This window comes from Acanthochromis polyacanthus, chromosome 1 (assembly GCF_021347895.1).
Source record: "Acanthochromis polyacanthus isolate Apoly-LR-REF ecotype Palm Island chromosome 1, KAUST_Apoly_ChrSc, whole genome shotgun sequence".
Classification (NCBI taxonomy): Eukaryota; Metazoa; Chordata; class Actinopteri; family Pomacentridae; genus Acanthochromis; species Acanthochromis polyacanthus.
In genome coordinates, this window is record NC_067113.1 from 20129684 (window position 1) to 20153005 (window position 23322).

Consider the following 23322-nt stretch of genomic DNA (forward strand, 5'->3'; position numbering starts at 1 on the left):
CCTTTTGGCAGCTAGCGGAGGAAGTGATTAATTGCTGCAGTTGTAGTTAGATGAGGGCATTCTAACATTTCCACAGTAAATATTAAGGAGCAGACAGCAGCCAATGAGCTGAACTCGGCATTAAACCTGGAATAAGGAGGAAACAGCTGTCCAGAAGTAATAAAATCCACACAGCATCACCTCTGAAGCTCATTAATTAACACAGTATGCCTGCTAAGTTTCAAAAACCCCAAGGATAAAACCTACACTTAGTGGATTTATGAGAACCTGTGTGCTAGAGACTACTTCTTGGCTGGCTTCAGACACCGAGGGATTCTCAGATGTGCCACCAGTTGCTGCAGATTAGCAGTTTCTTCTAGTTTCAAGTCTTTACACAACATTACAGGTACTAAAATAGTACCAATCTTCAAAGAAAATAAAGCAAATACATGCATTTCCTAAAACTATTAAAGCCAGGCCTATGTGTGCACAATCACTGCAGTAAAGTGTGGTTAGGCACTAAAAACTTCGACTGAAAGCAAGAAACCGTGTCAAAGGCTGCACACCCAACAAAGCAAACACACACCCATCCACGCAGCAACCAGGAAACAGGCCGAGGTCGCCGTCATGTCAGTGGTCACTGCTTACTAACCATCGAATGCTCGGAGAAATACTTTCTTTCTCACTCGCTAATGAACAAAGGTTGCATGTTTCACCACAATGCGGATCACTGAGCTGAATCATCCTCCTCGCAGAAGCAGAGCAGCCCACAGCTGTCTCAGCGGGGAGCCGAGAGGAGGCTACCGTGGAGGGTTTTTTTGGGGGGGGAAGCACGCTGCGATTGTTTTTGGCATTCGTAACGCAATTCCTCTGGTCACGCCGACGACAGGCAACGCTGATTTCTCATTGTCATGGGTGTGCTTTCGGCAGCTGCTTCAGCAAAGACGCTTGATTAAACGACATCCTTGCTTCTGCCGAGCTGATTAAACAGCGATTAGGACAAACAAAAGCAGACATTACCGGGTGCAATTGTCCATGTCATTCCGTAAAAAGCACAATTCAACTAAATAAACTGTTGCCTACAAACAGAGCGCGGATGCCAGGAAAATACGCTCAATGGCACGCAGCAGCAAATAATGAGAGGAATTATATAGCATTTGATGCTTGTAATTGCTGTAATAAAAGAAAACTACACTGTGCACCTGCTGCATTATTACAGTAAAATGAGATTTTTAGCCCCGAAAGAAACTTAAACCATGTTTTGGTTCTGAAAGCTTCAGCAGTTGGACCATTTTTTTTTCTGTTTCAGCTTATGACTCAGGCTTCATTGTTGGAGCTCCACAGAGGGCTGATCCCTCTGTTGACCTCCACTTCAGCAGGAGAGGAGTGGCATGTTCATCCCGTCAGCCCACAGGATCAGACTGTGGTTGATCGGGCCATGTCAAGGAGCACTCAGCCATTCACTCAACCAGCTGAAGGGCAGAAACCACCAGGGTGAAGGAGAGTATAAAAGGCTGTAAAATATAGGGAAAAAAATCTGGAACCCAAAGTGAAAGAATGAGACGGTGAAGAAAGCTGCCAAAACAAGGGAGAAAAACGGAGGAAGCTGCTAAAAGAATGAACTTTCGGTCCGAGTGAGAGCCAGGGAGAGAAAAGAAAAAAAAGGGTGAGCGGAAGGAAATGTCAGCGCCAGAGAGAGGAGAAAAATGGTAACAATAGCTAAAAATACCAGACGCAGGCATCGCTGGGCAGGGAAGGGCAGAGCAGAATAGGCCAAGGCACAGGGCAAAATACTCCCTCAGAGAGCAGCCAGTTCTTAGCGCCCTGTTTCCATGTCTGGCACAATCTGAAGGACGGAGGAGGAGGAGGAGGAGGAGGAATGTCATGCCCTTGACAGCAGCCTCTATTAGCAGACCTATCACCTCCTACTACCGACGACCATACAAGTCCAGGAATAGCAGCTCCTGTCACACATTCCTCACACCTTTTCCCACTGCTGTACTGAATGTGCAACCTGGCCAGACGCAAAAAAGGGAAAATTTACTTTGGTCTAGAACTACTGCTGCATTTTTAATACCCTACTTAGACCAAAACAGTGTTAAATATGTGCTGGGAGTCTATATGTAGGGGTCAGCAGATCATGTTCTTCAGCAGGTCAGACAACACCAGGCTTTGGTGATTCTCAGGAATGGACATAATTTTACCGATTCCAAATGTTGTTTTACAGACCGGCAGGAAAAATAAATGAGAAAAAGCCTAGTTATCAGTGAACAAGGATCAGCTTTTATCTACATCTCAAATGGCTACCACGCATGGGCGGTTTCGGTCGTTCACGTCCCACTGAACCACAATGAGCCGGGGCACAGCTGGACTCGCATCTCTCAATCTAAATGCATTAGTCCACATTTGGGGCCCCGCTCGGCTCCTCAGTGCCAAACAAACACAGTAGATTCTACACCAACTGTCCAGACACTGTGGCTGAACAGTGATGAGCTGATATGACAGACGAGTGTGTTAGAAACACAGACTGGTCAATAAGCAGAGGATAAGAGGCTCCACTGCAGGCATGAGATCATGCCCTCATCCACTCTGAAAGTCCACTGTTAGCAGAACACTCTGGTGGACTCAGCACTTTCCAATTTCCCCTGAGTGGGAGTGAGCTTATCTTCAGCAAAAAAAAAACAAACACACACACACACACAACTGGATCTTCCATTGCATGTGTCGCTCCTATGTTAGCTGGTACTACAGTGACTGAGGTACAGTATGTTAAGAGTACAAGACAAGAATTTACAAAAAAAAAGACTCTTTGTTGTCAAAGTGAAAACAGATTTCTGCAAAATGTAATTCAATCAATAATACATAACTTAAAATAAATGACTGCTTAAGTCTTCATCCCATTCAAGTCATTATTCAGTAGAGGCACCTTCACTGCAATTACAGCACTGAGTCTATGTAGCTAAGTTTCAATTAGCCTTGTACATCTGGACTAATTTTACCCTATTCTTCTTATAAAAACTGCTCAAGCTCTGCTTAAGGTTGCAAGGAGATTGTGAGCAAACAGCTATATTCAAGTCCAGCCACAAATTCTCAGTTGGATTGAGGCCTGGGCTGTGACTTGGCCAAACAATCCACCTTGTTGTCTTTAAACCATTTCTGTGAAGCTCTGACTGTATCCTTTGGATCATCGTCTTGCTGGAAAACAAATCCTCTCTCAAGTTGCAGTTGTCTTGCAGACTGCATCAGGTGCTCCTCCAGGATTTCCTTATAGTTTGCTGAATTCATTCTCCCTTCCACCTTTACAAGCCTTCCAGGGTCTACTGCTGAGAAAAATCCCCACATCATGATGCTGCCACCACCATGCTTCACATCATGATGCTGCCACCACCATGCTTCACATCATGATGCTGCCACCACCATGCTTCACATCATGATGCTGCCACCACCATGCTTTACGGTGGGAATGGTGTGTTTGTGTTGATGTGCAGTGTTTGATATCTGTCAAATATAGTGTCTAGTCTGATGGCAAGCAAGCTCAATTTTGGACTCATCAGACCAAACAATCCTTTTCTTGTTGACTTCAGTGTCTCCCGCATGCCTTCTGGCAATTTTCTGTCGAGATTTAATTAGCTTTTTTCAACTGAGGCTTTCTCTTTTCCACTCTGCCATAAAGCTTTGACTGGGAGGCAACGGTTCAGAGGAGTCAGAGGTGTCTTGGTGGCACTTGGTGGGTTTTGCGCAGTTTTTTTAGCTTTTGAGGACGGTCTGCTCTAGGCAGATTTATCCATGTGCCATAGTCCCTCTATTTCCTAATGATGTATGTAACTGTACTCCAAGGGATATTTAATGGCTTGCAAAGTTTCCTGCATCCACCCCTGACTTATGCTTTTAAATAACCTGTTCAAAGTGTTGCTTGAGGTGTTCTTTAATATTCATGGTGTAGTTATAGCCAAGAGTACTGATTCACCAGTGATTGGACCTTCCAGACACCGGTGACTCTACTATTTCACCTAAAACACATTCACTGCATTTAGATGATCTCCAGTTCACTAATGGTGTGAATTCTAGCACCTCTGTTGAACTCGGTAACTGACTGTAAGGAGGGTAAAAACATGAAATCAATTATTTTACATGATTTTAGTTTTTAAATAACTGGCATTACCTTGCAGAGAAGCTTTTTTTGTAAATTCTTTTCATAATAAGGAAAACTACACTGACCATGATTTGCTTTTGAAAATAAAAAAAAACAGGAAACTTTCCAAGGTGAGGGAGTACTTGATAAAATCACTGCATATCTTGAGTCAAGACTATTTCAGTGAAGTATTACAGGAATTTATAGCAATTTCCAAATTGCCTAAATGCATCCATGTGTCATTCACTTCATCTAACAGAAAGCAAAAAGTGAGAATTAACAGCAACCAAAAAGCGACTTACCGGTACATTTACACATAAAATCCCAATTGTCCTCTGTGCTAAGATGGCCATGGAGGTAGATGAGGTGGAAAATGGTGGGTTTTTAGCGGAGTAACAGTGGTGACAGGTTGCTAGGTGGTAGCCCTCTAATCACAGAGCCATTAGTGGCTGCTTCCCTCGGGGTCAGTTCACTGCACTCACTGCCATTGGCAGAATATTAACAAGCTCCGATGGAACAATGGCCGCCAGAAAGCCATTAAGTCCTCAATTAAATCAAACGTTAAAAACTGGCAACTATTAAAGCTGCCAAACAGAGGTGTAAATATGGAGGCCTTTTAACATTTATCTGCAATGAATGAAAATTAGGAATTCTATTTTTAGGATAATGTACCACATACTCTATCTTCAAGGTAATTCTATTGTTTTCCTGTCAGTTTTGTTCTTTGTTACACTGAATTTATGTGAAGATTATTTAGGGAACCCTTTCACATCCTTTGATCTGCAAATGTATGCTGCCTTTAAGAACTCGAGGAAAACTTGAATGGCTGTCATTTCAATGCATTATATGGATTATCGAGGTAAAAAAGCGGTTGTACAGAAGCACATGATGCCACGTCGCACTTTAATTCTACAATTTTTTAAAGTAAGTAGTATTATTTCACGACTATATATGTGGCTACATTAGACTTTTAGCATGCAGACATTGTGCCCCTTTCTTGACCAAAGAAGACAAATATTCTATATTAAATTTAGACATTTTAGAAGTATTTGAAGCTAGACTAACAAACATGAATGTGCAAATATATATGAATATATTTAAAACACTGGCATTGATTCAATTTAGGCTGTAGTTCTTTGTTCAACAATCAAACATGCCATAAATTACTCAGAAATTATCAGACACATCTGCAAATCTTGCTGCTAACTGTAGATAATAAAGTTTCCATTTCTCACTGGAATTAAAGCTAACTTCTCTCCATAGACGTCTGTGATCTTTTAAATACATTACTCTGTCATGACATCCACATCAACCCATTACTACATGGTACTTTCCTCGCTCCTCTCCCTGCAGTCTAAACAGTCTCTTATGCAGGTCTGGACTCCTTCCTGCTTCCCCCTCTCCTAACAGGTACTTCCCCTGGGACATGAATGAGGGAGCAGGATAATGATAGAGGATGAGGAGGATGATGAAGGAAGAGAGAGGGATGAGGGAAAGCCTTTGGGCTGCAGAGGTGAGCAACAGGTTGGAGGAAGGTGTAGCCAAGACGACACCTCATCCATCACTTTAGTTACTGACGACTTTGTCTCCGATTTCGTCCTTGCTTTACTTTTCCTGACACTGACGGCTTAATCCCTCGGTTCAGTGACATTACATCAGCGGCGACATTTATGTGTGTGTGTAAATGTGTGTGTGTCCTGAGGTATAAAATAGCCGGCAGCTCATTAGCTCCATGTCAACGGGGTAATGAGAATCATCCGAGGGCTAACGAGCAATAAGTGGGTAAGCATTACAGATGTGAGTGGAAGGTGAGGGGGTCTGGGGATGGCGGGAGAGTGGGGGAGTCAAAGGGGGGAGGACAGAGATAGCAGCGGAGTTAAAACAGAGACAAGAGGACAAAGGAAGGAAATCACAGAGGAGAAAGGCGAGCCGAAAAGAAAACACCGCACTTGAGAGAGGCACAAAAGACGACGACAGCGGTCAGAGGTCGAGATGAAGCCGAGCAGGCCGAGGGTCACTGGGGACAAGTGGCGTCTCCATGGCAACCGGCCTCATTAGCGAGCTCACTTAATCGCATCATACCTCGGTGGAACCCAAAACCAATCATGTGACTGGAGAGTTAAAGGTCACAGACCACCGTGGACAGTAACGAGTCCTGATTGGATTACAGATCTGAGTGTCTGCGTCTCGTCTGGTTGGTGGACACACATGACCGACTAGTGGTTGACTGAGTGTTGCATCAACACACTACAGGTAGGGATGTGACCTGGATCTCAATATGTTTCTCAGTCTGTAGCACCAAGTAATTAAAAACTGCAAAGAACTAAAGCTGGCATTAAATGTTTGGTCATTTTCTACGTATCTTTGATCTCCCAACTGTCAACTCACTAAATAACACAAAATGCTCTTAAAAAAATACCTGCGAAGTCTAAATTTCTGGACATTTAGGCTAAATTATTGTGTGGATGAAGTTTCGCATCTTAAGATCTCTTCTTTTGTTGAAGAAAATGATATAGCAGAAGAAATTCTTCTATTATTCTCAAAGTAAAGTGACAAAAAATACTGCCATGGAAAGACATGCTTGTGTCCAAAATAAAAATCATATTCAATTCTAGTAGCGTTGTTTTTAGATAAATTCAAATTTTGGTTTAGCTTGTGAAGTCCCAGCAAGGATGTCTCAACGACTTGAAACTTTCAGAAAACAAATCAAATGGGTCAGAGCATGATTAAAAGGATAACAAAACATATTTTTGCTGGTATATTTTTCAGGCTTCTTGTCTTCACTTTGCTTTTCTTCCTGTGTATTAATACATAAGTTTATCTGAAAAATGATGTCAATAAAAAAGGAACTTGATCCAATGAAATGAGACATATAAATCATAAGAAAGAAGTTCAATTTCTCTAATTATTTACTTTACAAAAAGAGAGAAAACCTAAAATCAACATCATATTTCCAAGCAACCACAGGAAAACAAGGCGACTCTGCATACTCTGCATATTTTACTTCTTACATGGTGAATTTGTTTCCATACTTGTCCCATATATGCTTTGTGTAAACACAGCCAGCAGTTCAGCTGATAAGTCCCTAAATTTTTCCTCCGTGAGTGTCAGAGGTGCACAGGATTTTTCAGTTTTTTACAGAAAGAGGTTACTGCAAATGGTTTATTTTCGGTGAGGATCATCCTGACAACTGGAACAGCACACCACAGATGAGTAGGTGGAGAACTGTTGAAAATCTAAAGATTGTTTTTGTGTTTTTACAGTTTATGGCTCAGATAAATGGTGTAATTTTGGCGAATTTTGAAAAAATACCAAATTTTTCAACCCCACTTGTAGGTTTTACGGTTTAGAAGGTCAATCCTGCAGGAAAAAACACCTTTTAGTGTCAATCAGCTGTGGTTCTAGTTTCCTTACACAGTAGAGGTTCATCCAAAAATAAGGACTGATTATAAAGGTAAATGACTCCAGTTTTTTTATTACTTTTTTGCTTTTGAGAAAATCCACCTGCATGCCATTAAGGGCGAACAAAAAAATGTGTGTGCTTGTTCCACGCTTTCCAAAAAACAGACTTTACTCCTTTAAGTCTTTAAGGATGAAACAGCAGAACTCTCAACCTAGTTCATCGGCTGATATAACACAGAGTCACACTGGCTCGTTGTCTTACCCCTTTGACACCCTTCAGGTCTCCTTTCAGCAGGCTGTCCAGGGGAAAGGTGATGATGTTGTTCATGTTTTGGAACTGGAGGAGGGTGAGGAGAGACACAAACAAGAGTTGAAAGGTTACATCAGAGGATTTAAAGCTCCTGGAGACTGAAAGTCGGGGAATCGCCACTGACATGTAATCCTCTCAGTGTGTTGTTTGTCCAAATGTGTGAATGCAATGAGTCAAAAAGGAAAACTTCAGTAAATGATGGTGATAAATGAGCTAAGTAATAACAAAATCATTGTTCATTATACACAGCTGAGGTGTAAAACTCCCACCATGACTGCTACCATTTGCAACTTCTAATTGCTAATAAATCTAATCTCCTCTTTGTCTGTCCGCTGCTCGCAGGTTGCTGTAAAGACCAGCCTCGGTGTGTCAAGCTGCAAATGTAATCTACGAGCCCAGAGCTTTACAAAAGCTTTTGGAGATTACATCTTCACATTCAGGTCAGGCAGGAGCTGGTATTTCTTTAATATAAGGTACTGAGATAAGACTAATACAAAATCTCAAGCTCCTGTTCTCATACAGCGACTGAAGGGAGACCTCACATGATGGTGTCCAATTTATGTTTAATAAAGCCTCGGCCTCCATATAAAACGAGGCTTTCACAAAGCGGGATCAAGCTGAATTAGATCCAGCAGATATTTGGTGTTTCACTAGCTTCTCTTTGGCCGTCTCGATGGAAAACTAGAGCTGCCTCCTCGGGGGCTTTAAGTTCCAGCTGGACTCGGTATGCGCTCAGAGTATGTACGTTAGAACACACAGAGTGACTCAGGGGATCGAGACAATTAAGGACAGCATGGAAATCTTCCTTTGTCCCCTTGAGGATTTCAGACTTACGAGGTTTTTGAAAAGCGCAGTGAGCTCCTTGGTGAAGACGGAGAACTTGAGGAAGGCCGAACCCAGATCCGGATCGTCTCTGTACACGCAGTTTTCTCCAAACTTCTCCAGGGCCTGAGTGTACTGCTCCTCGTTCTCCACGTGGGCTGCAAAATAAACACACAAATACACAGAGATGAGCTTTGACATGCGCTGGGAATAACACCAAGGGTTTTCCCTCTCTGATCATTACAAGTCAAAAATCAATCACTGGTTATCAGTAATGGATGGCAGTCTTTTAGTGATCCATTTTTATTCCATTATTGTTCTCCCTGGAAACCAGTTAGAGGAGGCGGTAAGCATGGAACACCACCGACTGAGTTGTTTTTTGCTGCTAGTTTCGTACCTTGTAAAATCTCAGAGGGTTTCCTTTTTTCCTCTGCCAAGGCATGAGCCGTTTGTCTGTCCATCTGTCGGCAAGATTATGCAAAAACTACCAAGCAGAATTTCATGTAACTTGTTGGGAGAGGTGCAGCAGGAGACGCTTATTAGATTCTGGAGTGGATCTGGCTTGCTTTGATTAAAACTACAAAATAAGGCATGGAAGTCTGGATCATCTTAACAATGCCGTCATCCCATTCTGAGTGTAGTTCCTATGTGGCACATTAAACAAAAAGCCTCTCTCATTTAAAGCTGCCTGCTGTCCCAGGAGCCAAGTGTCGCCGTGTGTCGCGGTGATTCCACTTAATGCACTTCATGCCAGACTAGGCAGCTGATAACAACGAATGCCAACGGGACGGGCGGCGGAGCAAGGGATGGAGCGTCGAGAGGGGCTGTTGCTATGACGACGCTTACAGAAAAGAAGAGATGGCGGTGCGAGGTGGAGGTGGTGGAGGAGAGAGAGCTCACAGGAGGAGAAAGGGGGTGTGTGAGGATGTGAGGATGAACTCTAAAAGGCACCTGCAGCCACATCATGACTCAGCTTTAAAGACTGAGACACTCGCACAGACACAAAGGCAGATAAAAGAGCAGCCGCTTTACAGATGTGGCAGCTTTATGGGTTCAGCTAAATAAGTGCACGTCTCGGGCCGCCCAGATATCCATCATGTTATTAAAAGGGAAAAGCTGAAAGCCTCGGAGTCATGACCTGCAGGCATCCTCACACGAGACAAATTTAATTTGAGACACGAAATATCATCCGATGCAGTGGGAGAAGCCGGAGGACAAGATGCTGTGAGACTCACTGTACAAGTGGCAAAATGACAGTTTGTAGTGTAAAGTGAGTAGACTTTGTTTTATGTGTTTCAGGGCAATTAAAAAAAACCCTTTTTTGATAAGTTGATGAATTCTTTAATTAATTCTTGTCTATAAATTGCTAAAATGTAAAAAAAGTCTAATAAGAAACCCTTAACAGCTGATATGACATCAGAAATCTGCTTTAATCCTCACATCCGATCAAACACTGAATTTCCCCTGACAAATTACTTCACTGATTCCACAATTATTCAACATTTTTCAAGCGTAAGCTCCCCACACATCAAACAGAAGCCTTGCAGTGAGACGTGTGTCTTACAGAGATGTAATTAACTTCAGTCACAGTCATGTGTCAGACGCCGACCACCATCCACAGCCTACTGTTTACACATCAGCTCCAGCTGTTTGGCTGCGGTTCCGCCAGGCTGCGAGTCAACAGGGCGGTGGCCTGTTGTTGTTTTTTGAAGTGGCACACGAGAGCTCTGAGCTCAGCTATTCAGAACTGACAAATAGCAGAAACCCCCCTCGGGCTGCTCGGTGAGTGCATGTGTATTTGTTGTAACATGACCTGAACGCATCACACATGCAGCTTACAGTGCAGGGCGGCTTTGAAGCTCACAGGGGCTGAATGACACGCTGAGCCGGTTTACGTGGCAGGAAAAGGAAGCAAAAGCAGGAGAGAGGTGACATTTTTTTTAAAATTTTTAATAGTTTACACTGTACACATTATCTACTAATTCAATGTTGCTTAAACACATTAGAGTCATTCCATCTCATTTCAACAAATCTGAGGAAATTTTGTTGCATGACCTCCTCTGATCATCTCCAAACTTTTTTTTAACTATCCCAACATAAGAATAGATTACTTGCAAAGTTTTAACATCATATGATTGCTATTTGCTAAGTTATAAAATATTTAAATCCCTATTTTTCCACTCGGAAATTGATATGTTAGGTAGAAAGGCTTGATTTAGGAAGATAATACTGGGAACTGACTGATGATATAGACTTACAAGTGATCTGAAGGGTTCAAACACCTTAACAATAGAGCAGGAAAAAAAAATTTGGAATGAATATACCCATTTCTCTGTGGTACAGGGCAATTTAAAAATTTGGCGAAAATGGCATTTTTCAAGAATTTAGGCATTTTTTTCACAAATTTTAATAAGTAACAAGGTTCATATGTTATAAAAATCTCAAAGTACCTTAAAAGTTCTCTCTAACCTAAAAATATCCAAGAGCTAGCTAGTCTCCTTAGACCTCAAAACGATGCCTATTTATGAAACAGACTGAAAAACACCATACATATATTGGCACAGAAACCAATGTGGGACATGGAGTAGAAACATGAAACTTTGTCTGTATAACAATAAACATCCGAATAATTGATATCTGAAGTATCAACATTGTTTCTTGAATCCTTCATGGCCAATTTAACCAAGAAATGCACTATGTTTTATAGGCGTTTTTTTAGGAATTCTAACTAATATATTGCAGTTAAAATGAGTTATATTGCCTTAGGTCCCATGTAAAACATGTAATTTGTCCCCAACTTATCACACCACTATTTCTGTCCTTTGAACTGCTTGAATTTCTCTGAAATCAGGCCATCATCTGCACCAGATATGTGGTACTGTCCACCACGGCGTGTTGAAGGAGCAGTGATTGGACAGAGGATGTGGGCTGTAGGCACCCACACTACGTCATCCTTTCTAGGCCATGTAAACTTCTTGCTGGGACCTTTTGGGTGCATGAATTTCACTTGCAAATCTTCAAATTCAGCTGATAAGTCAAATACGATACCGAGGCTGTCCTGAGAATGCAGTCTGGGAGTGATGCCATTTCTTCTTATTCAGTTACTGTATGAAAGAAAAAACAATGTCTATATAATAATTAACTTCAGATATGCCCTTTGTAACTTATACTACGATGCTGATGCTTCAGATTCATCTTTCATCTTTAGTTGGTCATGTAAATGGTTCCTAAAAACAAAAACGAGGATCAAAATGTATAGTAAATTGATTCAGCAGTTGCTCATCTTTGGCACAAGAAACAAATATGAAAGTAAGTTCACACATACTTCACACATACTAGTTCCTCCAAAAAAAAATTGAACCGCGTACCATGTATCCCACATGCACTTTTTAATGCCTAAAGTTAGGCTATTTTGGGTCTACACCTGAGTTCAACAGCCTATAAATCAATAAATAAGCTTTATTTTAATGTTTTAAAACTTTTACCTTATGCAACTTTCATTAGTAAAGAAGAAAATTCATTCTTTCAATGTCTTTTCACAAGAATAAGTCCTAAAATAGAGGCATGAAAAACCCAAAATAAAGTCGCCCATGAAATAATAAGGATATTTTGGGAAATTCCACAGTCCAGTATTTTTTTATTTTCATTCATTTCTATACTTTTCTCACCAGAAGGGTAAAAGTTTTGGAAGGGGAAAAAATTCTGACCATGTAAAAGGAGTATAAATTGCTTTTTTTAGTAGTTTAAAACCCTAAAATCATAGGCGAGGATTAAGTTTGGACTGACTATGGGTATTAGATTAGATCATTACTGCTTATACTGTATGTTTATAACCATAATACTTTGCATTTGTTCATAAAATTACCCAAATAAAGCCCAAAAAAATTTTTGGGAGGATCTGAGAAAGTGGTGCAACAAGCATTTGTTGAATTGACATGGAATGACTCATTAAGCTGCTTATCAGGGGCTCTCTTAAAGACAAATGGCCGAAACATGAATCACGAATCACTCTATCTCACTTGTCCCTCGTCTTTATCAACACCCTCTTTTTTTCTGGTAATTTTTTGGCCACTGTGTCCTTGTTTTCCGGTTGAGCGTAGAGTTGAAAAGATTAAATGGTTCGTATATTGCAATAATCAATGAAAATAGCTACTCTTACTTCTGTATCTGACACTTGTTTGACTTATTTGAACTTCTAAGGATGCCTGACATATAAAGAGTTCCACTGAGGAGTGGTGGAAGATGTATTCAGATGCTATACTGAAGAAAAAGTACAAATGTGGCAACATGAAAATGCTCCATTACATGAAAAATCCTACTCATCCAAAGAATGTAAGTATTTGCAGGAAAATGTAGTTAAAGTAATAAAGTAAAAGTACTGGTTTTGTCTCTATGATTGATTTATAATTATATATTTGACACAACAAGAGTTTTAATACTGAATCATCAGTGTGTCAGCAGCATGTTACTGCTGAAGCTGCTGCAGGTTTGAATTACTTTACATTCAGTTTTATATACAGCAGCTGGCAGATAAACCCTGAGGCGACATCGGATGATTCAGGCGAAAGGAAAGAAGAAAAATTAAAGTTCTTTTAAACAAAACTTTATTTCCTTTGATTTATAGTGAGATATTGGATCATTTGAACATTTACTGAAATTAAATCATGTGAGAAGTTTTAAAGGGAAAATCATTAATTCATGAAGCTGTTCGGAACTCACAGACGTCTGAAACGTAACTGACTGCCCGCTGTTTTCTGTAAGGCATAAGGAGTCATAAAGGTTGGAAAACAGTGGTTTAATCTTCAGCCTTTTAAAAGCTGGTTAAAATATTCATTGTGCTAAAAATCTTCATCCTAAAAAAGCTGTCAGATAAATGTAGCGGAGATGAAAGTACAGTAATAGCATAAAACAGAAATACTCAAGCAAAGCACAAGTAACTCAAATTTGTACTTAAGTAAATGTACTTACTTATTCTCCAACACCCCATTTGAGAGGTTGACTTAAAAGTATTTTGGTTTCTCGTGAACATGGAGCTATTCTCATGAGAAGCACATGTCAGCTCACCACCACAGAAAAATTGAATTATTATTATTATTGATCTGAGCAATGAGACCATCTCACAATATGACAGGAGACCAGAAAATATTAAAAGACCCTGCAAGTCTGAATCTGCGGTTGCGGGTGCTTATTTAACTCACTCTGAGGAATCAAAATGTCTCACAAATACGATCAAAAGTAGCAGAAAATGTTTAAAAAACTACAGCTCACCAAAGCTACTGCAAGTCTTTAATAATTTGGGGTTACAAATAAACAGGTATGCAGGTTGCTACTGGCAAGTGATCACAATCTGGGGCCACTTTCAATTAGATGTAGACCAACTGCCACTTGCAGTTACAGGTTTTAATCTTCCTCAGTAAACTGCAGCATTTCAAGCTCGTTTGAAGCAAGACGCTTAAAAACAAACATAAAAACCCCCACCATCCACATTTACTTGGTGAAGCGTACTGCTACTACAACTCACTATATCAGTGTTTCCCCTCCCATATAACGGACGAGGCGGGCCGCCTCGCTGGTATAGGCCACCGCCTCATTAAAATTCTGCCGACATTGCCGCCTCACTGGTCCGCGGCAAAAAAAGAAAAAAAAAAAAGTGCAGTGCAAAACCCGTCGGACCGACGAGACCCGTCCGCGGGGGGGTGCACGGCTGCGGCGGAGACGGCCCGATAGTATATATAAGCAGGAAGCAGGATTTCAGGTCACTGAGGTCACTTCAGGTTTAACTCTGGGGCAACAGTGGTTCATTTCTTACCAGGTCCATCATCATGGGAACTGAGGTTAAACAGCTAACCTGTCCTTGAGCAGCTTATGCTCCAGATAACAGATTAATTCCTATCAAAGCACCGTCTACTGACCAATCAGCAAATAGCATCCCAAATTCTGGAAGATCCTGCAGAGCTCTGAGCGCAGATGATGAGAGATGAAGCCAAGAGTTTTCACATCTGCAAGCGAAACCAACTTCATTATTCTATGTGCCTTTGTGGAACGCCACAACCATAAAGCATAAACTGATTAAAACACTTAAGCCTCATAGCCTGCTTGTTAACTTTACAAGCTTTGAAATACTCTCCTGTATGAATTATGTTTTTGTATTTGTTCTTTATTTGCTCCCAAAACCACTTAACACCACCAAGAATCACATAAAATTACTTTACGTGGCATGAGAACAAGAAACTTGCTTTTTTTTTCTTACTTGGCTATTTATCCTTTAAATAATGCACCTTTTTTGAGTAGCATAAAGGGATTACATCTGTAATTTTGTTGCACTACCTTGTAATAAACTGAATATTGAATAAGGAACTTACATTTCAGGAACTTGCACACAAGGGAACAGTGATATTGATAATCCCATTAATTACGCATTGAGAGTCTGCAGTTTTTTGCAGCTTCCTTTGTTGTCTTTGGCTGCAGCTGCTGTGCCGCTTTGTAGCCTGTATTCACTTTTAAAATCCCTTATATTGTTTTACTGTCGTGCGAATGCGCTCACAGCTAGATTGTGTGCTTTGACATATCAAGTTGATAACCACGTTTGTGTGACCGCTTAATCTGACCGCAGTTGTTAGGTTAAGTGAAGGCAGACAAAGAGAGGGTATCCCGGGTATGTTGGACTTGCTTCGTAGTACGAGCCCCAGGCTTCTGCTGAGGATTATCTAACATCCCAAAGACTTGTTCTGCAGCTTTTTCCATCTTTATCTCTCTCTGTCCCTCATGCACACACTGGGTTTAATCAGCAGATAGCAGGCTGGCCTCTGCTTCCTCTCTCCCACATTCATTCTGTCACCCTTGGCTCCATCAGGCCTGGTTGGCTGGCACTCTGACGCTCACTAACACAATGTGCTGGCGACCGCAGATCAATTTCGTATCTTTCTCTACGGACTCTGTGAAAACAATGCTGGACTCCACGTCCACTTAACAATATGGCAACCAGCACTAAGCCGAAGTTTCATCCTCGGAGAAGAGACAAAGAATTATGGGCCGTGAGAAAGACCATCAAGAAAGTATTACAGAAACATTTTGGGGATTATACATATTTGCTTTTTTGCCAGTAATTCTAGTACATGAGAATACTGGAAACAGTGTCATATCTGTGAAAATGAAGTTAGAGGCAGGAGCCACAAAGCTTAACTTAGCATAAAGAATGGAAACAAGGAAAATATGCTTGCTTGACTCAGTCCAAAGCTTAAAAATACATCTACTAGCATTTCTAAAGCTCAGTATTCATCCACATATCCAGCCAAGAAAGAGTTGACAGAAATTTTTTAAAAAACTTTTTGTTTTTAGACTTTTTCTACACATAAACCATTAAGATGGTGTCTAACCTCTTAATTTGCAATTTTAAAAAGGTGCTGGCAAGTGATTTTTTTTTACCTGGGACAGACTCATGCTAGCTATTTCCTGTTGTTTCCAGTCTTTATGCTATGCTAAGCTAACACGTTACTGTTTTAGCTTCATATTTATCACACAGACATGAAATGATGTCAATTTTCTCATCTAATGCTTGGAACGAAAAGCAAAAAGTCCAACATGTCAGACGTTCTTTTGTTCTTTATTTTTTACTTCCTTTTTGTTAATTGAGTTTTCTTCTTCTTTTTATTTTAGAATAATCTTCTTCCTCATACAGTAGTCCAGTGCGATTACATTAGACTTCATGGTAGAGTCTTTTACTTTGTTACCTGGCAGCCAAGGTAGAAATGTATGTGTGCGTACAGCAGTGAATTGAAGGACAAAGTCAGTCGAAATATGATCAAATTCTGCGTTTTTCTGATGGAGCATGAGCCGAGTTCTGCATTATTTAGCAGCTAAATGTCCTGCCCACCTATAGGTGCTGCGGCTGGAACACAGTGTTCATCGTCTGCCTCTAGTCGTTATCTGTTCAGCAGCTTTTGCAGGCCCGTCCGGGCAGCTCTGCTCGATCAGCTCCAGCTTTTTCAGAGGTTTGAAATGCTGCTGCTGGTTTATTCATCAAAACCCGCAAGCTGACACTGACAGGTGCCTGCAGCAAGCAGGACTCTCCCGCTCATTTATAGGCTTTCCCTGTAACACTCTCTCACCTTTTTCAATCCAGCTTCCCCATCTTTTTCTTTGTCTCTTCCACAAGCTTATACTGCTTACTCAGTTTCTCAGCTTTTCCCTTGTGTAGTAGCTCTTGTTCTATTGTTTATTTTCATCTTGCTGTTGTAACCGAACCTCCAGCTTCTTTTCCTCATCATTACTATTCCTCATGTTATAACCGAAAATATCCTTGCAGGGTTTTGGACTCTGCAGTCAAACCAGGCAGCTTCTCTGAGTATTAAAGGAGCCAGTGTGGAGGCGCACTGTTGTGTGTCTCATTATTCACACTTTTTCCCTCGACATCCTCTCAGGAGAAAATGAAGAAAAACTCAATGTTTTCTTTCCCTTTCTCTAAACATACAGATGGGAAAGATTATTTTTAGACGCTGTAGCACAATTACAGTTCATGAGCGAGTATTCACTGCTGATTTAATCAAGCTGTGGCCTTAATACTGGAGATACACTGGCTGGCCAAAAAAAAGTCACACACTAATAATATGTTGGATCACCCTTAGCTTTGATTACGGCACACATTCGCCGTGGCATCATTTCGATAAGCTTCTCCAATGTCACGACATTTATTCCCGTTAAGAGGTGCATTATTTTTTCACCAAGATCTTGTACTGATGATGGGAGAGTTGAACCGCTGCTCAAAGTCTTCTCCAGCACATCCCAAAGATTGTCATTGAAGCTGAGCTCTGAACTCTGTGGAGGCCGATCCATGTGTGAAAATGTCTCTTGCTCCCTGATCCACTCATTCTCAATGTGAGCCCCATGAATCCTGGCATCATCATCTTGGAACATGCTCATGCCATCAGGGAAGAAAAACTCCATTGATGGAAAGACCTGGTCATTCAGTATATTCAGGTAGTCAGCTGACCTCATTCTTTGGGAACATAAAGTTGCTGAACCTGACCAACCCCAGAACATAACCCTAACCCCCACAGGCTTGTAGGCACTAGCCGTGATGAGTGCATCACTTCATCTGCCTCTCTTCTTACCCTGATGCCCCCATCACTTTGGAACAGCGTAAATCTGGACTCATCAGACCACATGACCTTCTTCCATTGATCCAGAGTCCAATCTTTATGCTGCCTAGCATATTGAAGCCTTTTTTCCCCCCCGATTAGCCTCACTGATCAGTGGTTTTCTTAGAGCTACACAGCTGTTTAGTCCCAGTCCTTTGAGTTTCCTTCATATTGTGCGTGTGGAAATATTCTTACTTCCACTATTGAACATTGCCCTAAGTTGTACTGCTAAACAGTTCTTAACCCAATTTTAGCAGTTTCAGAAATCTCCTTCTCCTTGCCATGACCACAGGATACTGGGCTTTGCTAAAGTTCTGTTACACTTGCAAAATGCAAGCAAAATGAACACAAAGATTTTTTGGGGGCAATAAGATAATTTTTTTATTTTCCAAATATGTCAATATATGTGTTAATGATAATATTAATCAGAAATGTGGCCACCCAAAAGTTTTATCTTATTGCACCAAAAAATCTTTGTGTTCATTTTCGTGAATGTCTCAACAAGTGTAACAGAACTTTTGCAAAGCCTGGTATGTCTTCTGATATGGTTGTTTAAGAAACGAGAAGCTCCTCACTGCACCAGTTAGGGCTAAATAACTTCTTGCAGCTGAAACAGAATCACCCATGCAGTAATTGTCCAATGGGAGCCTCTTACCTATTTGCTTAATTAAATCCAGGAGGTTTGTTGATGTCCAGGCAGTGTATATTTGTTGCCTGTGTGGCTCAAAGTTTTAACCCCTCAACTGTAAATGATCCATACATACTTTACATTTTTACAAACCATTTTTAAATCTAGTTTATTCAATGATTTATCCGAAAAGCCTCAATGTTTTCCCTATTTTGGAGTAGCACAACAATGTTCCACATTTGGCTATCCTGTGTCCGATCACCTGACAAATCTAAGTCCAGTTTTTACTCCTTGTACCTTTAGTTTGGTCTCCACCATCTTCTAAGGTACATATCTGTCTCCAGTTAGTGCACACTTCACTGTATTCACCACTAGGTATTTGTTAAAGGAGTCTGTGCACCGTTTGCTGCTGGGCAGGTAGGACACAGTGGAGCTTATTAGTACTTTCCTGCTTAAGATTGCTGCTTGCCCAAAACCAGCATGCAGCGAGAATAAACTAAATATTTAAGCGGCGAGCCATAAAACCAAACCAGTAAACCGAAAGACCATAAAGAGCAGAAATGATCTGCAGGATCAGGTAATAATTTCCTGCTAGCACAGTCACAATACAGTTATTTGGTGCACTGTTAGTATAAATACGATGCTAAATACATCTTTAACGACTCTGTACTTGTCAAAGTGAGCTAAGAAAGCAGAATCTATATTTTGAACATACATCGTCCTTTTTTTGTAATCCAGGTGCAAATCTCAAATTCAAGAGACACAAGGTTGACATAAAGGGATTAAATTAAGGCCTCTTGGTTGTATTCAAAACAGATCAGTGTCTGGGTGGCTTTTCCCTGAGGACTGTCGATAACAAAAGGTTAACGCAACCTTCCCTTGGAAGAAGTGTAAACAGCAGCATTCCCAGTGGCATTTCTACAGACGAAGCTCCAAGCATGAAGATTGTCTAGATTTTGATCAGTGTTTACAGTAGAAACACTGCTACTGCTTTAAGGCAAAAAAGTGGATTTGTATGCTCCCAGTTCGTCATGCTGCAGATACTTTTGCTCATATTAAAAACCTATTTCACTTGCAATTCTCAGACATGTGTAACCTGCCCAACGTGCGCCGATTCAAATGAAGGCATTTATCGGTAACAGAGACGCTCAGCAGCTCAGTCTTCTACATGTACACCTGCACAGAAATGTTGTTCAGCAGCGTAGTGAATGGCGAACATGAGTGCGTCCACGCCTCAGCAGCCACACACAAACACAGTGTGCGCCCCTCCCCAGCTGTTCGTTTTGGGGACTGGATCAGACAGCTGTCCCTCTGGCCTGAACAGAGCCACAGTGTTTTGAAAAAGACATGCTCAGCACATTGTTCAGAGCTCTCTCTCTCTCAGTGGGGTTCAGTCAGGCAGGCCAAACAAAAGACACTGAAAACACCCAACACTGGCACAGACAGCCACAACGAGCCTGGTAATAACACACTAACACACACACACACACACACACACACACACACACACACACACACACACACACACACACACACACACACACACACACACACACACACACACACACACACACACACACACACACACACACACACACACACACACACACACACACACACACACACACACACACACACACACACACTAAAAACACAGCCCCTTCCTGCCTCAGCCTCAAAGGAGTGGAACAAAGGCATTGGGGATGACGTGTAAATTATTTTTATTCATGCTTTCTTAGACTGAACTAAATAAATTGAGTGGAAGAAATGCAAAATATTTAAAAGATGCTTCTTAGTCTGTCTGACGCAAATAAAATACTCAACATTATTCCACTATATAAGACTAAAAGCTTGCCAGCATTTCATTTGTTTGATTCTTACAGTAATAGAAAAGCACAGCGCTGAATGATTCAACAAGTACTTGCCTCTACGAATTATTGCCAAGTCTCAAACTTCTTTTTCTGTGCTATTGGCATCTATTAATGGGTTGAACTGTCTGAATCTGGAGGCTTTGAGTTCCAAAAAAAGGCTTACACTGTGACTAAAATAAGAGTGATGAGATAAGGAAATGAAAAACCCGAGCCAGACAGGAGGACTCACCCAGACCAGACGTGTAGATGGCCTTCACTGACTTTTTCATCTTGTACAGAACGCTGCGATCCACGTCCAGAGCCTGCATAGACACACACACACAGAGGAGAAAACATGAAGCAGTCAATGCTGGAGTTAGTGCAGATTAATGACTTCAATCTGGAAGTATTTTGCAGTTAATATGTAAAACTATGAGATACTGTTCTGTGGTATTTATCAGTCATTACGCCGTAAACTGAGCATCTTATAAACAAAGTGTACGACAGACTGACAGCAACACCTGACTGAATTGCCATTTTGTTGCTAGGTAACAATGCCAGAAGATGACACTCCCATTATTAAAAACACTAACTGGCTGCGTGTTTGGGATGCTCTGCTACTGAATCTGTTTGAATCTCTCTCTAGAGACTGGAGCAGCAATTTAACGGAGTAGTTCTGATACCGCAGCACTACAGTAAAATAATATACAGACTTTATGTTTAGAAACTACAGGAGGGGTTGCTATGAAACTCTATGGTCATTTCTGATGCAGCACTTTGAGTTAATGCTGTGCTTAACCCTCGTGTTGTCCTGCGGGTCAAAATCGACTTTGAAAATGTGGGAAAAAAATATATTTTCACAGTGAAACTTCTGATGTCCACATTTTCAACATTTTGGGGACATCTTTGAACATTTTTTGGTGGAAAAAAGAAATGTTGAAAATGTTTCTTAACATTTTTTTGTGAATGCTCTTAAAGAAAATATTAGAAGTTTTACTGATATACATGTAATCATTTTAGGTATTTTTAGGATTTTTTGGAAGATTTTTACTAATTTTTTTGAAAATATTTACAAGAATTGTCTTGCCAACTTTGTTTTTTTAAATAAATTTTTTAGGGGAAACTTTTAAGGAATTATTGAAATTTTCTTCCTGAAAGTTTTGCAAATTTTCAGAAATTTGGGGAATTTTTTGCGAAATTTTTGGCTTTTTTTCAGACAAGGAAACAATATTTTTTGGTGCCCGTAAATGAGGACAACAGGAGATTTAACTGAAGTCTGTATGTGGCTACAAGCAATGCATTATTCAAGGCAAAGCCAAGAATAGACCTGAGCTACCTCATTAGTTATTGTGAGTGTGTAGTGTATTTATCAGTATAACAACTTGTAGGACAAGAGCAGTGAGGATCTCAGGTCCATTACATGAAGGGCAGTCTGCCTGCACACACATAAACCTGTGAAGACTCACAAACACACACACAGACACACTTCCCCTACAGTGCACTAAGGCCAGACTCACAATAAAGGAGAACAAACAGTGAGAGTGCAGACCAGACAATGCTCCACTGTACCAGTGATGAGTGAAGGAGTCTTTGGGATGAGGGGGATTTTAGGAAATGAGTTTTTTCGGGACTTTATTAAGTACGTCCGCTCGACCGGGCCAAAGCCGGCGCCACTTTCCCCTGCCCTGCTCTCCCTCTGACGGACACATATCAGATCCCCTGAACTCTCTGAAAACAGAAACACACAATAGCACCCATTCAGCACAACACACACACACACACAAACACACACGAGTACTGTCCTCTTTGCAACAGCACTTAAACGAGATGACAAAACTTATTAAATCCATAAATTGGTGTCGTTTTAATATCCAAGCTATCGGCGGTTTGATGTTTCCCAACGGAGGAACTGCTCAGCACTTAGTTTTCCCCAGGGCCATATTTCACAAACACAAAAGGAACAGGGAGAACACGAAGACACAAGACACTTTGAAGGGAGAGTGACGGATAAATTAAGTGTCACTATCTAAAGGGACGGGCGGAATATGAGGAGAACACAGAGAAAAGAAAAGAACATTGACAATGTGCTCTTTCACTGCTCTGTCAATAGGGGGTACCTCTAAAGTGTGTGTGGGGGCGGGGGGGGGGCAGTCAGTCTGTTGGGGTGTACAGTTACACTGGATGGGCTCAGTGAAGAGGAAAGATAATGCAGGCCTAATGAAAGAATGATCAGATCAGCCCAAGACCACATTTATCTATTTATATTTTAATTGCATTTTAATGAGTGTCTGCCATACTGAATCTCTTTGAGGAATCTCTTTGATGAGCCATCCATCTACTCCAATAACGCCACAACACAACATGAAACAAAAAAAACAGCAACTATCTCCCTCTTCGTTTTCTCAGTCAGTTCAGTGATGGATCCCAGTGGTCACTGTCTGGTTTGTGTGGACTGAAACGGAACTCAATTCAACAGTTTGAATGAGGTTTAACCAGCTGTAAATACCTGCAGCACTCTACTGCCTTTTGACGAAGATCAGTGCGATTAAAACAAAATCTGTGGTTTAGTTAAAATAAGGGAGAAGTCAGGTTCAGAGAGTTGAAATCACCCAGTCTGTGACAGCCATGGCATCATCATCACCTTCAACCTTTACTTAGTGTTGTCTATTAGGGAACAAAGCATTGACACATAAAAACAAAAGCGATCACTCAAATGACGAAATATTCGTGCGAGGTTGATGTATCAGAACGTGTTAACTAGAAGTCTAGTCGTCAGGGCAACTAGTCGACCGACTGGCTAACATGCTCTCATCAGGACAAATTCTCTTCGATCAGACGACTGCCAGTGTAAATTTCATGATGAGAAAAGTAGCAGTAGCCAAGTTGGAATAATGCACCGTTTTTGGTGGCACGTGGAACAGAAAACACTTGAACTTCTTGGCGTTTTCACAACTTTAAACTCATCCATCCTAATGGAGACTGACCGGTCTATACAATTAACATTAACTGAACTTTGCTGACATGAAGAAGACAGCGGTGTGGCTGCAGTTTTTAAAACAGAA

At 41.0% G+C, this 23322-nt stretch overlaps 1 protein-coding gene across 2 annotated transcripts in view; it reads right to left on the reverse strand.

The window, feature by feature from the left end:
- Positions 1-23322, reverse strand: part of asap2a (ArfGAP with SH3 domain, ankyrin repeat and PH domain 2a) — a 72670-nt gene that overhangs the window by 31540 nt on the left and 17808 nt on the right. For both annotated transcript variants that reach the window (XM_022197452.2, XM_022197469.2), the window contains exons 2-4: positions 20511-20583; positions 8658-8803; positions 7776-7850 (exon numbers count right to left, since the gene is read on the reverse strand). In XM_022197452.2, coding sequence (XP_022053144.2) covers positions 7776-7850; positions 8658-8803; positions 20511-20583 — 294 coding nt within the window. The remainder of the gene's footprint in view (positions 1-7775; positions 7851-8657; positions 8804-20510; positions 20584-23322) is intronic.